General features: G+C 30.5%; 1 protein-coding gene across 1 annotated transcript in view; it reads right to left on the bottom strand.

Moving 5' to 3' along the window:
• LOC145262701 (uncharacterized) overlaps positions 1 to 22,334 on the bottom strand; it is a 375,299-nt gene that overhangs the window by 234,615 nt on the left and 118,350 nt on the right. The window contains exon 2 of the mRNA XM_080119829.1: positions 2,650 to 2,901. Within this exon, the coding sequence (XP_079975955.1) occupies positions 2,650 to 2,901 (252 nt within the window). The remainder of the gene's footprint in view (positions 1 to 2,649; positions 2,902 to 22,334) is intronic.

The following is a 22,334-nucleotide window of genomic DNA, read 5'->3' as shown; positions in this document are numbered from 1 at the left end:
AAATAAATATTGATTTGTTATGCATAAGTTTGAAATCACATTTCATTGCTAAACGTACAGATCAAATGGACACATCTTAAGAATTCATTCTTGTTAATATTAATTCAAAAGTTAGTTACTATTCACAACATAAACTTAAATATCTTATGGATAAAAATAAAAATAAATCTAATATATTTTGGGAGGTTAAAGATTGAGAGAACAAACCTATTGGTAGATAACTATAAATTGCACTGGAGACATATGTGTAAATTCAGTTCTAACAAAACAGGAACGTGCTAAACATTGAAGAACATAGTGAATGGAGATGAAAACTTTATTCAAAACCAGACAAAAACACACATCAAATATAAGCTAAGACCATCACATTACAAATGCTAGCCAATCAGTAAAAAAAAAAAAGTAAAATTGATTTAGTTAAGTCTTTTATGATATTGCACATTCAAAGCAAGAAATACATTTGAATAGATTACACAACAAAGTACATGTAAATTTCAGTACATTACAGGATGTAAACATGTATAATTACAGGAGAAAAAACAGGTTGCGATTCAAAGCAATAAAAAAGAACATAGGTTCCTTAAAGTGTGTTTAGAACTTAAAAATCCAATGAGAGTCACTGGTTTAATGATCCACTAAGCACAAAATGCACGTTTTAGAGCAAACAGAGGATGCAATTAAGTATGTCCAATTTTACACCCTTTTCTCGCCTACCTGTTAACTTCCAACATGAGAAAATAACCTAATAAACAACTTCACTAATGTAAATATACTTAACTCAAATAAGTCATAGTTTATGAATGTTAAATGTTTCAGAATGAAAACAAAAAAGGAGATAATCGCAATTATGAAAAAAGGAGAGATTATTCTGATTGACTTTTTGACAGAAATTCAAGAAAATAAAGGATTTTAAAATAAAAAAAATCTTAATTACAGATAAAATCAGGACATAGCAAAAATACTAAAGTATAGTACATGCTGGACCATTTCACCTCATACCAGTTTATTATTCTAACTTTAACTATGATTTTTAAATTATTAAATCAAAAGAAAGGGGGTGGACTAAGCAATAAAATAAAATTTAAAAATAAGGAATTCTGGTTCAAAATTTTTATTTTTATGTGTATTATTTATTTCATTCATTTTCTTTCAAACAAATATAAAATTGTGCTTTTCTTTAAAATTAAATATCTTATAAATATATCAAGGTATAGACTATTATATGTCTTGCAGTTTAAAAATTAAACTTCAAATATATATAATAGAAACAATCAGAATGTGGTAATTCAGTAATTAATAGGTAACACTGGCTAAGGCAGTCAAACAACGAGTTAAAACATTTAGACTATAATAAAACGAATGTGAACTCTTTAATTATGAGATTCCTGCTGTAAAACAACTTTATTTAAACTACAGAAACAACTATACAATTAAATGAAAAAGAAAACTACAGCAGTAACTTATCAGGATTCTTTTTTCTTTAAATTAAAAAGACAAAAAAACAGTTTAGATTAATGCCATACAATCAAAAATAAACGAAATTTATCATGAAATAAGATTTAAATTTGATATTAAAACAATTCAGCGTGTTAGAAAATCAAAAAGAGCTTACATTATTTTCTTTTTTCAATTTTCTTACCAGTTTGTTCAAGATGAGGATGGGTATCTTAATGGATGCCAAGCATTCACCCGCTATCTCATATATTCCAACCGAGAGATCTTTTTAAGATTCTGATCGTCCCTTTAAGAGTAACTGTTTGAATCTCTCTTGCACTTGGTTCACCAGGTATATTTGGCAGGTAGTTTTTGAAATTCTTTTTCATAAGTCCAGTTACTCCTGTTTCCATGCAAATATAAGATGTCAAACTGCTCTGACCTGTGATGAATGTGGTGGGTTTGTCACTATTTTGGTCTTACAAGTCACCAAAATCATAAATGCCTAAATTGTTTTTTTGTTTTTTTTCAATGGTTTGACTCAAAATTCACTAAAACAATATAGCAGTTCCCTTTGCCGGATGTTTGCATATTTGTACAAAGCATGTAATTTTCTGGAAATATACATATATACATACAGGGTGACCCCCAAAAAACAGAGGACATTCAATTGTTTTTCTGAGCATTTTACAGTCAACAGAGAAAAAAGGCCAAAGACCCTAGTGTTTTGATGTGATGTTTTGAATATAATAAACTAGTTAGTACCAAAGTTTCATTCGGACAAAACACTAAGAAACAGGGCCTAATTAGAGTTGGGGCCCGTTTTTTTTTTTAGGGGGGGGGTTCACCCTGTATATACACACACACTATATATATATATATATATATATATATATATATATATATATATATATATATACACGCATGCCCATATTCCTCTTTATTATATCTCTCACATGCATGCACATCGTATATTTTTGTTAAATCATACTTATCACAAATAAAATAACTTATTACTGAAAAATAAAAGTAGTTAAGTAAACAGAACTCTATTAAATTCTGCGTCCAGGTGAAAATTTTCTTTCTGCAAACAATTTTAATTAAAATCTTTATAAATTTTTTCTTCATTCAAATAATCAATTCAAAGCAAAATCTTCATGCTGCTAATTTGTATTTTGGCATATGATTATTATTATTGTAAAAGCAAAAACTCACCAGAGTCCATTGTGGATTAATGTGCCTAGCTTTCCTGGCATCCTCCAAACTTTCAGCATATTTATGCAATTGTGCATAGGATGCTGACCGATTAGTGAAAAGTATGTGATTGTTTGGGCTGAGGGTAATAGCCTCCGTGTACAACTGAACGGCTCGATTATAGTCTCCTTTTGAAAATGCATTGTTACTTTCTTGTGCCAACTGACCGAGTGCACTTTTATTATTACCAGATATATCATGGACAATTTCCACCTGAAGATTTAAAAAAAAAAAAAATTCTTTTTAATATGAAAACAGCAGTTTACATTTTTTTTTTTAATTTCTTAACAACATGGATTAACTTTAGAGAAAAGAAATTGGCAATTCAGAATGAAGTATTAATATTTTAGAATCAGAGCTATTTAGGCTTGAAGTTGAAACTCCAGCCAACTTAGATGAGTAATTATAAAAAGAAATAAAACGAAAAACTAACACACTAATAATTTAATAGTATTCTTAAATTCATATTCTCTCATTTTTTGAATTTATTAAAAACTTTCATCTGATTTTGTGAGATGAGTTATTTACATTTTCTTCTTTGGGCTATTATTTTCATCAATCGTGATATTACTATATTTACACCATATTTTGACCTATCTACCTTCAAGTATAATTGTTCATTTACACAATAAAATCATCATGATAAACAATACATCTGAAGAAGACTAGAGGACAAATTGATTAAAACTTCATATAAATATCAACATTGATAATAATACTAAAAAAAAAAAGGCCATTTAAAAATATAAACCACTAGAAAAAAAAAAACAGTACAAAAAATGTTTTAAAAAAATAAATATTAAAAATCTATTTGAAAAACGTAAAAAAAATTAAAATGTAAAAACTATTAAAAAAAAACAAAGTAAATAAATGGCAACTTTTATGAAATTCACTTTTCTCTAATTATTGGAAAACACTAAACATTGAGTATAACCATATCTATCAGATAAATCAACAAAGAATTTATAGTTGGCCATGGCGGTGAATAGAAATGAAAACTGATGACTCACTATGCCATGTTCGAATCCTATCAAATCCATAGCATTACTTTCATTATGGATATGGCGCTAGTTCGAATCATATCAGAGATAACTAAAAACTCAATTTTTACAAATTTTCTTCAAAAACGGTTTTCGTTAATAAACACCGTAAGATTGAATTTCACGTAAAACAAATGGTATCTACTGAATTTTCATGTTGCAGTAATTAAAATATCCAAAAATTACGAAAAACGATGGTGTCAAAAATTAATTATTAATGAAAACGGTTTTCTAAGACAATTACCGAAAATTGAGTTTTTAGTTATTTCCCCTAGATAAAGCCCATAATACAAACTAGCGTCATGGACATTTCCTGGAAACTACACGTGGTCCCTCCTGTGAGTACCCAATTCTAAAAATTAATCAGGAAAATCAAACGCCAACAATAGAAACAAATAGGTTACAATATATAACATACAGATTCCCACGAAAGAACAGTGAAAAATTAGATTTATATTTTTAGCATTATTTTTTTTTCATTGGAATTCTGTAAATGATCAATTATAATTTACACAATTTTCAGTTGGATTTGTGTTCACCACTTGAGTATTACGCTATAACGTTTCAAGTATTGTTCCTGCAGTTTTCTCCAGATGTCTATCATACTCAGTAAACATTTGGTTGTTATGTTAACTGAGGAGGACACCAATCTGTAAATAATAGAAATTACAGATCCTTTCTAAAAAGAATTTCAATAAAAATAGTATTAGAGTATTTTTCTTTTAAGGTTAACTTAAAATGTAATATCTGAAACTGAAAAGTTGTAAAAACAAAACAAAAACATCAGAATTAAAAGGATCAATACTGATTATGATATTGTTCATAATTATAAACAGATAATGAACATTATTTGAATTAGGCTACTGTTCTTATCTTGGATCTTATCCTCACAATGTTTTAGTTGATGTAACCTCCGACCTTCCACAAGGATCTGTGGCACACTGGATAAAATTGATAAGTAATCAGTTCTAGGTGGCTGTCTTGTGGAGGTTGATGTTTCGATCTTCAGTACAGGTGATACTAAGAATACAATTCCAAATTACTTAATACTTCTACCTGGTCATGGCTGATGCAACGAGAGCAAGCTATCCTCATGAATTAAATACTTTCATTATGGAAATGTTGAAATTCCGCACAGATTCTAGAGTTCAACAAAATGCACATGAAAACAGTTGGTGATTACATTTGTCGAAGCATTATGAAAATAACATGCACGATGAGAACAGTAGTTCGAATAATCCAAATAATCTATCCTCATCTCAAAATTTCTGAAACAAATAATAAACATTAGTACGTTCCACATTTTGAATAAGATGAGACATTTTTTTTTTTAAATCATAAAAGTTAACCTAAAACGTATCAATTAAATTACTAAAATTACTGATTAATGATATTTTTAAAATCAATTTGAGACATTTTAAAAAATAAAAAAATTCTCACACAAAAATAAATTTGCTTTCTTTGTTCAGAAGAGGAGAGGAGATTATTCCCGGGCATTTACGTTGACAAGAATACCTGACTACTTATAAAAACACTTATGGTAAAAGAACTTAGTTTTAAAAAGAAAATTCTTTTTTCGTGTTTCTTTTTCGACAACTGATACTCCAAGTAAAAAAAATGTCACCAAAGTTCTCAGATTTCTTAAATTCCAACATATGACAGCTATAGCAACGAGAAGGAGTATAAAGACGGGAAAAGAAAGCAAACAGAATTTAACAATGAATGAAGCCATGGAAATTGTTCTAAAGAAGAAGCCTTTGTCTATTTCTTGTGGGTGGAATAATGAATATATATATACAAACTTGTAGTCATTATTATAATTTATTCAGACAACTTTTAGGTCAGCCATTTTAAGATGCAAATAGAAAAAGGGCATTGACTAAAACCTTTTTTTTATGAGTTGATTAAAACCTACCTGGCATTGGCGGGATATATTTGCTTGCAATTTATTTTAATTTTATTTTGGCCTCTAAAATATTATGCTTTTGTTTTTATCAAAGTGACATGACTATAAAAGCAAATATTGATTTTGAAGGATGTACAAAGAAAGCTATTGATCATAAAAAAAACAAAGAGATTGACTTTACATTATATATTATATTATACAATTTTAAAATAAAGTACATACAAGCAAAGTTTATAGGTATATCAAAGTTTAAGAATTATAATTCAGCTTTTTTTTTCATGTGGATTATGATTCAGTAATCATTTTTTAAATGTCCCTCTGTTGTAAACAATTGTAACTATAAGACATTCGTTTAAAAATAATTCAATATTTAAAAAGAAAAATTAAAAAAAAAAACATTATTATAAATAACATTATAACTGATTATACCAATTCATATTTAACTGTTTAAGGCAATAAACATCAGATTCAGTTTTAAAAACAGTCAGGAGTCAACTTTTTCAGTCAACTCTCCGCCTCTAGACAACGGTTTGTTGTTGTTTTCTTATTATTAAAAAAAGTTTGTGCTTCTTAGACATTTTAATTAGAATTTAAAAAATAATTGAAATATATATTTGATTTTTGTACATAAGACAAGACAGAGGAATAGCAAATCTGCATTGAATAGCTTACGGTTATCAATGAAGCCATAGGTTGTCACATTAGCAATTTTTCACTACATCGGTTGAATTTTTCCCAAATTAATCGATTTAAATCTATATTTAATGTTTACCATTTTTTATGGTACTGTCTGTATTTTACTTGTTATTTTCCTATTATTCTATACAATTATTTAAAAATAATGAAACAGATTGACAATATGATCAGCTATGATTGACTGTTTTATAAATAGTAAATAATTTTGTAATATTTTTTATTAGTATTGTGCTAAAAATACTGCCAACTGTGCTGATTTCTTTTAAAAACCAAGATCGAAGTTTTTCAGGTCATGTTTGTATTTTTTATTATTATTATTATTATTATTATTATTATTATTGTTAAAAGAAATCTGCTTTCCCTCGTCAGTTTTATTATATAATTTTAACTCTATGAGGTGTTAAATTTTAGAAATCAGATCTGCTTACCCCTCGCCCCCCCCCCACCAAAAAACAAACGGAAATATGCCGGCGAATCAGAAGAATCCCTGACTCAAAGTCTGCAGCAAACTATCTGGTCATATTCAGTTCCTGATAAAAAAAAAAAAATTTTAAAAAGACTTCCTGTTTTCGTTTGCCAAATTTTTTTATATTTTTGTTGATTTGGTCAAAATACAGAATAATTAAAGCCCCCATTAAGAATAACTTTCTAAATAATCTTCTGTAGTTTACTGACCGTGCTGAAATAATGTTATTTATAAAATCATTCTTTACATAGATGAGTCTTTGCTGACTCTTCTCTAATTTTATCTAACAATTAATAAATTGAAGAAACTGAAGCTCTCAACAGAAGTTATAATACGGACAAAGTTTTACATCAGGAACTGAATCTGACTACAGACAGAGTTATGACGCCAGTAAAAATATGATTTTGCTACCATATAGGTAATCAATCAATCAGGACTGCAGAACCCGATTTCAGCAGTAGTATCATTAACAACAACATCAGAAAAACGATCTTTGTAAAATATTCTTTTTAATGGTTGAAATATTTAATACCGATTGGTCAATTCTATCAAAATACTTAATCTAAATTGGTTATTGAAACCAGACTTTGAACTTGCACTGGGAGCTGAGCACCTTTTTAAGCGTCGATTATTTAAGCAATAACTCAAGGACAGTCAGCAGTTAGAGATCAACTTGCTCTACAAACTCTTGTCAGTCACAACACAACTATACAAACTTCTTGCGAACAAATTAAATCTAGCCTTGGACACGAGATCATAGACTCTCAGCAAACAACAAAATACAGCCATAAACTAAATATAGTGAGAGCATATATTCAGTCTCACTCATATAGTCACACATGTACAGACAAAACACGTTCTTCATGACACTTTGAACACTTATTAACGCTCTACTCTTAGTTGTTCAAAAAAGTCATAAATAAAATAAATATGTAGAAGTAGACTTGAAGGTGGTGACAATACAATTAAGTAGAAACACTGTTGCATATGAGACAAGGTAAGCAGATATAATGACACTATTGAAGAAACTAATAATTTTCAAATAAATATTTATTTACTAACATAATGTGTCGAACTAGGATGGTATGGATGGTGACATTCTTTAAATGTTCAACGTAAACCTTTTATAGTTTTCTTCTTTGTCTCCCTTGGCCTTTCGTGTTGACTCGAGTAAGTAATCCGTCACCCCTCAATGTGGTTTATATGCTCTTAATTTAAATTGTCTATGCTGTAAATTAATCCGAAAATGTTTTAACAAAGATTTAATAATTTATCGTTTTATTAAATCACTTTAATTAATGTTAATATCGATAAAACTATTGCATATATATGGAAATAATAGGACAAAAATCGATTTATTATAAAATGTTAAAAAAATAATCACGAAAATTAACGTTCAAGAGCCGTTCGTCTCTTATATATATATAGTATTTCAAGATACTCTAATGTATTAGTGATTTGAATAACAGTAACCCATTTGGGTTGGTAATATTGAAGTAATAAAAAAAAATCACGTGCGTGCGTGTTGGATCCATGAAGGATGGAGTGTTTTTGATAAGAAATCTTAAGAGAGTTCAGTGAAATACAGAGCAAAAATAAAGTTAAGAAAAAAGTTTGAAGTCATTTACATAATTTATTTTGACTTTGATACGATGCTCATGAAGTGCTTTCTAACGGCTTAGCACTCGTTTTAGTAAACTAGTGGTAAGCCATTAGAAAGCATCCTATGAGCCTCGTTTCAAGTGCAAAATAAATTATAATAGTTTGATTGTACATTTCTAAAAATTACTCCATGTTAAAACCATTTTTAAAACTATAAAAGAATTGTTCCAAGCTGTATAGTTTAACAAAGAGTAAACAAAGTGTAACATTTATTAATTAGGCATTTTTATTCGACCCATTCTACAGTGTCACAATGGTTTTAACATATATTGATGCAAAATCTGAATCCATAATCTGCACATGAGTGAAATTTTCTAACAAACCTTGGACATGTAGCAATATCATTTGAGGACCACAAGTGATCCAAATATACTGTTCTTCTTAATATATTTGTAATGCGGATAAGAGTGGGGCGACTGATCCCATTATGCAGGACTTCCTTAACTGCTTTTGTCTATTAAAACACATCACACCAGGGACCATTTTTGTTCTCTATTCAAAGGAATGCCTGGAGACTGCTGTTTGGTCTATCAAGCCAGCAAAACATCTGATGAAACTTCTTGTTTCAAATATAAGCCTTTTAACTTTTGCAGTTGAAAAAGATTTTCATGAACTTTTAAATTTAAATCTAATATTCATATTTTGTCAAATGTTTCAGTATGTATTTATTGAACCCCTTTTGTCTACATCCATACTAGATGCTGTTTAACTTTGAAGTTAAGTGAAAATATATGAATAACAAAATCTATGTTGTTGCAGTTATTAGCTTTCTATGCCAAAGAGATCACAGTTTTTAAGTATTATGCCAGAGGTATTATCCCTATATCTCACCCCAAAAGCACACCAGCACATCCAAATTATCATATATACATTAATTGGAAAAATACTCGTTCTAGCACAGGTAAAATCAACTCCTCCCACAAAACAATTTCTACCATTTTCTTTTTTAAATCAAGATATAATGCTCACTAAACCTTATGACTAGAATCTTTGTTTTAATCCAATTCGATTATATAATTTTGATTCAAGAAAATCACTAGGATTTAAGCTTAAGATCTTAAATTGAAATTCAGAGAATTTTGCCTTAATTAGTATTTGATGACTACGAATCAAATTTAATGTAAATCTGAAATATTTGCATTCTCAAATGAAAGGTTGTGCCTTCTAAAAGCTCTTGAAAGTATTCCAATAAAAATGGATATTTAGGGGATATTTATTACTTAAATACCTATTGTTAAAATTTCACAAAAATCAGAGATATCTAATATTTCACAAAGTGGTTCCAGCCTTCCCCATTTTTCCCCCTTTGCATAAAACTAAAACTAAATATAGGCTATACTACCCACCCTTACTCCTAATAGATGTGTTCCAAAATTGGTAATGATCGGTTAATTAGTTTAGAAGTGAATCCCTTACATACAAAGATATGAACATATACACATAGCTAACTTAATATAGATATCATTGTCACTATGTACGTACGTACCTATTATGACAACTAAGATAAACATCAAGATACCAATCACAATAGAACAAGAATGGTTTTACATTCATGAAGTTAAGTGATTTTGTCATTGAAGCTGTTAGCAAATATAAACAATTACAACAGATGAAATTTGAGCAGTTTCCCTTAGAGAATAACAAAAACTGGGCAGGTAGATTAAGCATTTGAAGTTGTAACACTGTATCACCCATTGTTAATCATTTGTTACCCCCATTGATAACACTGGTTTACAAAAATAATTGAAACACGCAAAAAGAGTGCTGATTTCAGACATGATATCCATTTTCATTTATCTCCTCTACCTCGATAGACATACATAATGACATACACGATGAGGAATGCAAGGTCTAGTTCCGACCACTGTAAATGGTTTCCCCTTTCTCTCTGTCTAAAAATAAAACTTTCATGAGCAAGGTTTCTTTCCTGGGGTTACCCATCTGTGAAACAATACTTCAGAGCTTTAGCGAGTAAAGGTTTTGAATAGAACTATTCCAAGTACTAAGCAACTGTAACTCCCACCCCCACTCATCCCCTGAATCAAAAAGAAAAGAAAGTCTACATCATTGGAGCAACAGTCGCTGCAGCTGTTATGTTAGCATTTTTCTCCTAATGTTTGCCTTGATGAATACTGAAGGGGACATATTCCCCGGTGATTTTACTGCATCTTTCAGACACTAATCTGAGCATTTTAAGTCCTGGCATATATACATTAAGGCATAAACCCCAAAGATATTCTGACGAGTTAATGTGAAGCTCAAATTTTTATTTTCAGAAATTAATCATGTTCGTTTTAGATTTTTCCTTTATTATGTCTTTATTAACATTGTACAGAATGAATTAATTTTTATTATGAGCTAGCTGCACCTACTCGGAGTTGCCCGGAAGGCTTTACTTTCAATAATAGTTTATGCAACTGAAAAGGAATAAGTCATGAATAAATGTAAAAATGAAGACTGCTCTCTGAAAAAAAAAGTAGAAAGCCGAGCATTTATTCCCTTCACTTTCACTACCGCAAAGTAAAGAGTCGACCGTGATTTAAAAATAAGAGTGTAAGTGAAAAATACAAATTGCGTCTTCAAACGGATATCAAACTTGCATCTAAGCAGATTGGCATTTTATCAATTGACTCCCCAAGCCAGTGTTATTAATGCACAGATTATAAAACAAGCTATGAAAACACTATTGTGTAAGTAAGATAACGTTCACTTGAGGGGAAATCGCTTATCAAAAAGGAAGGAGAGTATTAATAGTGAAATTTAAATAATTGATTAATTAGATTTTTTCATTATCATTCATTGGTTGCAAAAAGAGGATTGTCGAAGAGGTAACTCCTTCAACTGCCTTTGAAGCATGGTGTGTGATTATATATATATATATATATATATATATATATATATATATATATATATACAGAGAGAGAGAGAGAGAGAGAGTTATCACAGTGCGAGAAATGGAAATATGTTGGTGTCAAGAAATAAAACAAAACAATTTTTCTATTTATTTTTCAATAATAAATCTTACTTGATTGGTCAAAACTTTTCTACACAATAATAGAATGTATGTGACCGTGTTCTATAAAATATTTGAAATAAAAACATCTTTGTTAAATATTAGAGGATTCAAATCTCTTAAAATCCATGTGAACAAATGTTTTGTTGTTTTTTTTTATGGTTATACCGCAGTAAATATTCCAGATGAGAGAGAAGATACAGAAACTTCAGCTGAATTCAGCAAAATCAGAAAGACTAACAGTTGGTTCTGTTAACAAAGTGGGCAAAAGACAAACAGAAAGACTCCATATTATGCATTAGCGGGGGCGTCCGTCGTTGCCTGGTCATAAAATACATTAAGAATATTTTAATTTATTCAGATTTCGTATATATTATAGTCAATATTCTATCGATTATTTCATAAGATATTGTACCCAATATATAGTTGTGATTTCAAAAGTAACAAACAAAAAAAATGACTTGAGTACCATTAGCTAAAACCAAAACTAACTTGTAGTATGGCCAACGTCAGTCGGATATGAAATAGCTAAAAAACATTAATGTACAAATGTAGATATATTTGCACATGCGTAGAAGAGCAGTTTAACTCAACGTGTGTTTGGTAATTTCAATTTTGACCCCTTTTTCTGGCCCCTTTCCTTAGTAACTATTTAAACCGGGTAAAGATCCATAAAAAAATGATCCACAAAAAAATGCAATCATTTCAGCTGCCTTGCGCCACTCTGGAACATTCCATCTTGGAGTGGATACAGATTGAAAAAAAATGGAGACAGACATAGTGAGTTTTGTGAATGAGATTATAATGAATTGTTTATATTAGCAAACTATCGAACGGGTTCCCTTCAAAATTCTGTAAAGATTCTAGAGTTTGACAGAAAAATTCCAGAGTTCAACAATGCACACTTGAAGAGAGAGAAGTTACATTGGCCAAAACTTGATGAAAATAACATTAAAGACGAGAACAGTAGTCAAAATAATACAAATTATCGATCCCCTTATAAAAAATTCCAAAACATAACTTCGCGTTATATTAGAAGTTTATCTAGTATTTTTTTTTTCAATCCTATTCTGAATTGACTTTTGAATTTCAACAATTTATTAAAAGAAATACAGCAAATAAACACTGGCATTAAAATAGCACAAATCAATCCAAAATTGGATATTCTTTTAGAATTAGGAAGCATTCACTAGACAAATATCCATCACTAATTAAAGTCTACTGAAACGTGTCGAGCAAAAATTATACTCAAGTGTGTAATTCTCATCGCATCATTAATGAAACGGAAAAAAAAAACACACCAATAAAGGTTTGAAAATATTGCTGACAAACAATAGATTTTTTTAATGCGACTCCAAAACAATTACTCATACCGTGTTTTCTACGAGAACAAATACCAATGTTATTACAAACTGATAATAAAAAATAAATTAAAAAAAAATGTTCTAAAATAACGTCATTCCCAGACGTTGGCGAGTTAATTAAAAGAGAAGCAGCTTTTTTTGCAATAAAAAGGACTGAGACACGTTGAAAGAAATATTGCTTCACATGAATGAATCAATGAATACAAGGGAAACAAATCATTTTTCAGATATGAATATGAATCGAATATTGATAACTTTTCAGAAAAATTTTCGCATCAACTCAGAAAATGTCATTCCGATTCTAATTTAATATCAGTAATTATTTCTGTATTAATGTTTTGACTTATTACTCCACTCATTTCGGCATTTTTTTTTTATTTTATTATTATTATTATTATTATTATTTCCCCCCCACACTCAGCTTCATTGCACAATGCAAGCAGTAACATGTCCCCGATTCATTATTCTTGTTCTGGATTTCGTAATTAGTTTTCTTATTGATCTTAAACAACAAGTGTTCCTTATATGATTAGGAAATAAGCTAGAAAGAGATAAACCTGGTTTTATTAGTGAACTTGCCGCATTTAACCATTTAACCGAAACTTTTTACTTTTATATTTTTGTTTTACACACACACACACACACACACACACACACACACACACACACACACACACAAATGTAATTCGTTTGTTTTTTTAGTTACGCCTTTTGTGAAATTTAAATTCATTTTATTATGCTACCTTTTGACTATTAGATTTATTGAATACGGCATAATCACGTTGATACGCCGGTTCCTGCTGGATCACCGAAGTTAAGCAACGTTAAACCTGGTCAGTACTAAATGGGTGAATATTTGGGACTTCCAGGTTCTGTATGTGCTCTACGCTTATTTCAGCATTGTTTCCAGTCGTCCTGGACTTTTCCTTGCCACTGGACTCAAACAGTGTCGATTCAGAAAAGGTGTGATTGAGGATTACGCAATCCTCGCCTCACAATTACACGCACAGCTGCCTCTACATCCTTTGTCTTTCAAGACAAAATGGAGACATCGATCGAGATTTATGTAATGAAATCGTATAAAAGTAAAACTTTATTTAAATAGTTACGTTTATGTGATAATTAACACAAACAGACAATATCTGGTCTAAATCTCTATTTGTATAAAGTATGTGTGTATATGTTCAATATATTTCTATTTATAGAATTCACTCTAAAATTAACCGATCATTGTTAATTTGCGGACACAGCTGTTAAGTGTAAAAGTGGGCAGTGTTGGTTTTATTTAATTTATGCAAAGAAAGTTAAGAGAAGATGGAAGTCCCTTGTGAAAATTCAGATAAAAGTTTTAGTTAAATTTTAATAGATATTAGATATAATAAATATCCTCCAAATTTTAGTTTCTTCAGAATATTTTTAAAGGGGTTTTAGAGGGCATAATTTGGGCACAAATTCCCATTTGAAAAGTCCAACATTTCAGATTGGCATTAAATTTTATTCAGTCATTAGACATCAATTAAACAAGATTCCATGCATTTCAATTTCTTTTTAAGACCTCTTAAGTTTTAAATTTTAGACATTTTCAAGGACCAATATCATGTAACGAATTTTGATCAGAATTAGAATAAGGATTCCAGACAGAAAGTTTAGCAACATTGCATTTTAATTTTAAATCTCCATAATGGAGCATAAAAGTTGCATAAAACTGTTCTGTTCAGGGTGCTAATTTTACCAATCCCGGGACGGGTATTCTAGTTTTATAATATAGATAAACTTCAAATGGAAGAGACGGATAATGTTACACCTCATGTTCATTGGTATAATTATTTTTTGGCATATTTTATTTGCTGATGATATCATGCTCTATAACAGACTTGAGCGGACACCGAATGAACACATATTTAAGGAAATGGCTAAAACCTGAGAGGAAGACCTTCACGCTATAGTACAATAGGGACGTAAATGGATGGTAACATTCAATGCTGCCAAGACTAAATTTCTTTCCTTTAATAATTACAAGAAATCCCCTCAACCACCGATTATCATGGCTAATGATAGACTACCTGAAAATATTTCGTTCAAACTCGTCAGCTTAGCAATCACAGGCAACATTAATTGGAACAAATACATTGAGGTCATTGCCAGGGCTGCTGCAAAGAAGGCGAGTTCTCTTTACCATGTTAGAAGATTACTCACACTTGAGAGTGTCCCGTACCTTAATAAGGCCACTATTTACCCATGCATGGTGTCTTGTTGCCACATCTGGGATTATGTATCTTCCACTAGTTTCTCGCTCTTAGACAGGGTTCAAAAAAGAGTCACCAACCTAATAGATGCTGTAATAGCAACCAAGCTCCAACCTCTGTCCCATTGCTAAAATGTTGCATCTCCGTGTCCGTTTTACAAGTATTTTAATGGAATGTGCTTCAACGAACTCAATGCATTTGCACCCCTTGATGTAAATACCTCCAACTAATCTGACAACCAACAAAATCCAACCCTCACACTGTAGAGATCCCTAAATGCCAGACACCTATTCAAATAGTTTCTTCCCTTGAACTCTTAGATTTTGAAATTCCCTCCCGGGTCCTTGCTTCCCTGACTTTATTGATATGCAGAAATTCAAGTGTAATGTGAAAAGACATCTTGCTGCTCAACTCCCTACATAGTATCCCTGCAAATTCGGCCCCAAATAGTAGCCCCTTTTGTCAAAGTGGCGCTGTACTTTGTTTGTGATGAATTAATGATAAAATTATTTTGTTTTTCTTTTTAATTAGGTGACACACACCTGCTTATGGTATCAATAAAAGCATAAAAAGATATAAACTGAGGCTGAATTAAAAAAAATTTTAATATTTTTTTCTTGCTCAATCCATAAAAGAAAGATCTCTATACTTTAAAGTCGCACCATTTCCCACATTAACAGTGAGATTAAGATGCTGATTTCAACTCCACAAAACAGAGGGAAAATAGTTTTTAATATATTGACTGAAATCGTAAGGTTAATAAATTTGCACAACTTACTTCTGAGTGAACCTGACTTCCAACAAGTTGTGATCTAGTTCTAAGTCAGTGAGTATCCCCACCCCCCGACCCATCTACCTGGTCTCCCAATTTTTCCCAGTCAAGGCCAACATATGGCTAGGGTTAAACTTTTCTATACTGTTTCTTTTCTCATTAAAAAATTAATATTAACAGATCCATCAATGATTTCATCCGAAAAGAGATTGATGTGGTTTGGAAATCTTTTCTGACTACCAAACTCCAACTATGTAAAGAAATCATACCAAGAAGATTTAATTCGATAAAGATCAAGAAGACAAACACCAAAGAGATGGGCTGACCAAGTAAGGGTTAAGACTGGCATGCTGTTCCTAACTGCTGAAAGATCAGCATTCTGTCACAAGGTTTATATAGGCCAACTATGGGATGCTAAAACACTGGGGATTAAGACCATAAGTAGTGGGATTTTGTTTTTAAAACATGTGGTGAAGCTTTTAGAGTATGCAAATAAGTAAATAAAGTTAAGACCTTCTATTGAACCAGTTAAATTATAATTTAACCAAATAAGAATGCAATGCAACAATGAAGATTCTAATTTACTTTCTCACCAAATCGAAATATATTGAGAATATAATTACAGCAAAACATTGGATTAATTTTAAAGGATTGTGAGAAAAATTTTAAAAATAAAATTAGAATAAATTAGTATTAATTTAAAAAAAAAGATTATCTTCTTATTGCAGAAAATATTCTGATGAGAGAAAAGTAGCAAACCAGTTATAATTAGTGATAGATATTAATTCACGCGAGTACGGCCTGTGGAAATTTCAAGGTGTATTCAAGAATATTTTATCTTTTTACAAGCTGACACTCTTGACATTGCTCAAGAATGAAGAAACCCCACCCCCCTGTGCATTTTTGAACTTCATATTACCAATTTTATTCCTTTTCTTTTTTAATTAACTCTCAATTATAAAGTTATATTGACGTCTAGAACATACGAGGACATAATTGCAAAAAGAAAACAGAAGCACACACTGAATGCAATGCTCTTATACCTTGAACAAAGCTTCTTTCATAGAACTACCCGCCTGTTGAGCTCTGTTTCACTGACCTGCTTTCCAGCTGACTACAATATGGTCGTCTTCAAGTCTAATGTAAACAAGTTTTTGTTAAGCCGCCCTGCTAAATAATCCATTTCTACCCCATTTTCACCACTAATTATTAATACGCTGTTGTTTCAGTGACTACCATACACTCATTAACCCTTATTCTCGAGCCTTGATAAGTGGTGACAACCATGTAATATATATATATATATATATATATATATATATATATATATATATATATATATATATATATATATATATATATATATATACCAGTAAGACACATTAATGCAAACAAAATGAAGAAATTATTTAGAAATATTAACGTATTCTCCTTTGTCTACTGGAAGTTAAACTACATCGAAAAACATTTTTCAATGTATAAAATCATATATAAGGAATAATTAGAGAGTGCTCAACTATGTTAGAGCATAATATATTTATACGTGTACAATACAAAAATTTTCAAGTTATTATAAACAAATTTTGAATTTTTTCTTCATACATATACAATAAATGCCCCAAGAGATTAATATGAGTTAATAGAAATAAAGTTAAACCCATAATAGTTACTGTAAAAATATCTATTGTAAACAATTCAATGAAGATAAGTTGCTATTTTAACTATAACTAAAAGGGTACCTCCGAGTTCGTACCTTTCTCAATTTTATTACTGATTAAGTTAACACAACAGATCCAATGAGATTTAAAATTGGTTTGTTGATTCCAAAGTCCACATCTATCCATTATATCATTTAACAACCTTAAATTCAGATAATTATACACCAAGATACAAACCTATTGCTCACATCAATTAAACTCAGATCATCAACTTAACATAAATGAGTAAAAGTATATCTTTGTTAACATTTAAAGCACAGCTTTGGAGGGAAAGGGGTTTACTTTAATCTATCATAAATGTGCGCTGCTATATCGTGATAATATATCGTCCACTCCTCATATAGCAACAGTCACATCAGAAAAGATTGAAGAGTAAAGTTGTGAAAAAAAAAACAAAAAAAAAAAACACTCACTCTTTATTCATTTATTGTGAACAGTTTTTCTTTGTTATGGAAATTGATGAGATACTGATGCCTAAAGTTTATAATCAACCCTAAGCGGTATTGAAAATTACAAATGTAGAGTCATTTATTTATTGATGAACTGGTTCATAATAATAATGCCAAGCAATGGAATTTCAACATAATATAAATATTCGATTTCAATTCTATCAAAATGGTTGAGTTCCTGCTGCATGCTCATCACAAAATGTTAATCATTTAAAACTATACAAATAAAGATAAGCATAGTTTAGATTGTCTGTTTTATGGTAAATCAAGCCTTTTATAGCTATTTAACGCAATATATATATATATATATATATATATATATATATATATATATATATATATATATATATATATATATATATATACACACTAAACAGGACAATGTTTTAAGATTATTAACCCTTTTTAAGTTGATTAATGCCTAATCCAGTAATTTTGGGAAAAAAATTTGTTATACTTCAAGTTCTTTATATCTTAAAATATTTATTTAGTGCTTAGTTTGGTTGTTTTGTAGAGAAAAATTATCATATTGTTTTTGTTTTGTTTTTTTCTTGTTTTTGGCTTTGTGGAACATGATTGAATTTTGCAAAGGGAAGGGAAAAAAGACATAACATCAATGTCTGGTGCATTTAAGTCAGGAAGCCAATATTTTCAAATAGTTTGATCTAATAGCACAAGAAATCATTATATGAGAAATTATATATTCCCCAACTGTATCCACTAGGCCAATCTCAAATTCCAAAAGATGATCAGGCATTATCTAGGTATTTTAGAAGACAAAATATCCCAGTCTATCACAATCAAACTTTCTATATAAACTATGGAACAAGACATACGGATTTGACAGAAAAATATAATTTTATTGTTTTCATTTTGGTTATCTGGCAATAACATGAGATGATAAGCGAGTGAATATTTTAGAGAATTCAGACGAAGCCACATTTTTTTCTTTGTGGGAACTTTTTCTTCTGATAGAAATATAAAGATAGTGTCATAATGACACAACATAAACGGGTTAGAAAACATGAGAAATAAACAAAAAAAGAATCCATGGTTTCTTAACCATATTCCTGGTCTGGATTGTTGACACCTTTTTTTCTTTTTTTCTTTATTTATTTAAATCTGAGGATTTTCATGTTTCACATAAAGCAAGAAAGAGAATGATCAAAGTTGCAAGGAATAGTTTGAAGTCAATCGGTTGCCACATTAATAACTTCTGACTACATCTGACCGACTTTTTCCCAATTAAGTCAATAAAAATCTGCATTTAATTTTCATCATTTTTTAAGCATTTTATGCATACACGGAAAATCACGTTGACAGACCAGTTCTCGTTAGATCACTAACATTAAGCAATGCTGAGCTTGGTCAGTACCAGATGGGTGACCATTTGGGAATACCAGGCGCTGTATGTAGGAAGATTTTGACCCCCTCCCTGCACGAACTGCAAAAACCTAAAACTGTCATCTTCCCTGACTGGGATATACATGCAACTGGGGACTGCTTGTGAATTCGATATTCCCATGAAACTTCCTTCTTCGGGGAAAGCCAATTTAATCCGCCTTAGGTGAATAGCAATGGCCTTCTTTTCATTTTATGTTTCGGATTTTCTTTATTTTGGTACATAAAGAGAGGAAGAGAGATTATCAATGACGACAGTAGTGACAAGGATGACAGTTTGTGTGCAGGAAGTGGAAGACAATGAAGATGATGAAAACTCAGATGCGAACAAAGTATATCTGCATGGGGAGGTCGTCAAGAAGTTCTGTTACCTTGCAGATTCCATTGGAGCATTGGGTAGAGTAGACCTTAGTGTGATTACAAGAGTTATGAGTGGATGGAGTCAGTTTTTGGCATTACTAACCAACAGAGAGTAACTACTGTTGACTAAAACAAAAGTCTGATATCAGACGTGTATGCAGTGTGAAGATACATGGAAGTGAAACCTGGTCGGTAAGGATTGAAGATTGCTATTGCATGGAGAGAAATGATATGAGAATGATACAATGTGTGATGTGAGTCTTAAAGGCAAGCTTAGATCTGGTGACTTCAAAAGAAGATTAAATCTGGACAGTATATGGAGATGTCTGCAGAACACGAAACTTTGATGGTATAGCTATGTTAAAAGAATGGATGAGAGTTCTTAGGTTAGATGTAGAACAGATGAGATAGTAGGTTTAGTTCACAGGGAAAAGTGAAGGAAAATACGGAAAACGTGATAAGAATAGTTATGAGATGAAAAGGAGTAAATGAAGACTTGATCAAAGATAGATTAATTTGGAAGTCAATTTCTAAAAGGTGTCAAATGCATGCCAGCATGTAAAATGGATGTTAGACCGAAGATGACGATGATGATGACAGTAGGATAAAAAATGGTTGTCAAATGAGGAAATCTTTGACTACATCTGGTTGACATTTTCTTAATTTAACAATGAAAATCTACATTTAATTTTGACTATTTTCATAGCATTGTGTGCATCTGCATCTTGCTCTATTTTCATTTGGGAGAAGGCAAATACGCTTATACAGCTATTTTATTCTTGCTGCATGTGAACATATCGTAACAGATTGACACTTTGATAAGATATGACCGATTTATATACAAAAGTAATTGCATTATTTTTTTTTATGGTTTTTATACAACAAACACTGCCAGCTAGTGCCGTTTTATTTTACACTGAGGTCTAAGTTTTTCAATTCCTGTCTGCATTAAAAAGTAATGAAATCTGTTTTACTCGAGCATTACAGTTTCTTTCTTTTTTTATTACTTAAATATCAAAAACTAGAAATATGCCAACAAAAAAGGAAACAACACCGCACCTGAAGACGCGTAATGATCAAAATGTTGTGATAAATAAAAAATGACAACCAAAGTGTAAAAATAGTCCAATACATGTAAATATATATAATTATCATTTAATAAATATGATTACAACAAAAGACATGCACGTTTCGTCTTCATTAATACTCATCAGTATGGGGATATACAGCTGGCATGCTAGTCACACAGCATAAACCTCAACTTAAGCAACTAACATCTCAGCTGATGCACTCACTAAGACAATTGGGTGAATGAGAAAGAAATATAATTTATTTTTTATATTTACAATATATTAAGTTTTCAAGAGGATTCAATTTGACGAGAAAGATAACTCCAAGATTCTTTCCCTTGAAAGTGCTCACCACTTAAGAGAGCTAATATATATGTCCACACTTTCACATATTCCCAGAAACTAAAACATATTTCAATTTTTTAGTCATTTCAAGTTTGATACAATATTAATATCAAGCGGTTAATCAAGAGTGCTTTACATTAACCTAAGGTACATTATATGTACTTAATTTATGGCCTAATTATTTTTCTTTTGATGTTTATTGTGAGAACAATGCTTATATTAATAAATGACGTGTGCTGGAATTTAAAAAAAATTTTAATTCCAGTAAAATGTCAATTTTTCAGTGACATGGCCGAAATATCGATTAGTTTTGGAGATGTTTTGGAGTTATTTCTATTAGTTTGTGCTTATGTTCATCCACTATTCCATATACTAAACATTTTAAATATCAATCAAATTTTACATTCTATTTTCTAACTGGACATATATTTTTTAATGTTATATTCTTGTTAATAATTAAATTAGAAAATACAATCTTTAAGAGAAAAAAAAATTAAAGTATATTCAGTAGGTTTTTCTCATTTATTTTTCAATCAAGTAAATGTAGCTTCACAATAAAAACAAAAGCATGCACATTTCACGCTCTTTGTTGTAATGCAGTTTTTTTCTCTTTTGCTTTTTTTAACTGCAGATATCATATACTACTTCAAATTAATTTGTGTGATAATTGGTGTAGGCCAAATGGGGATTTCATTTCAATTCTACTCCACGTAATTTCTAACCTTTTGTATAAGAGCCTACTATTTTAAACAAATATTAGTTGCAGTCAATGGAGTGCCACATTTTATATAACCTTAAGCAGAGCCTCCAAAAGTTCGGTCATAGTCGAAATCGTAACAAAAATGTCAATTTTTTTTTTTTTTTTTCATAATTTAATAAACAGATCTGATTCTCGTTATAACATGTAAAATTTCAGTTTGATCAGATAAATAGTTTTTGAGAAAACGTTCCCATGGCATAATTTTGGGAATACTTAATACATTATGGAGAAATGAGATTCAGATAAGATTTGACAAGTGCTTACATTGTCAGGCGGAAGTATGCAGTCTCATGACTGATTCCTGTGCTTATAATTATAATTAATTAATAACTAATGGAACTCATGCTCCAGTATTACCCCAGAAAATTGAGGAGTCCA

This window comes from Euprymna scolopes, chromosome 1, assembly GCF_053919585.1.
Source record: "Euprymna scolopes isolate OS-2025 chromosome 1, ASM5391958v1, whole genome shotgun sequence".
Taxonomy (NCBI): domain Eukaryota; kingdom Metazoa; phylum Mollusca; class Cephalopoda; order Sepiida; family Sepiolidae; genus Euprymna; species Euprymna scolopes.
This window is presented reverse-complemented; position numbering and strand designations above follow the sequence as displayed.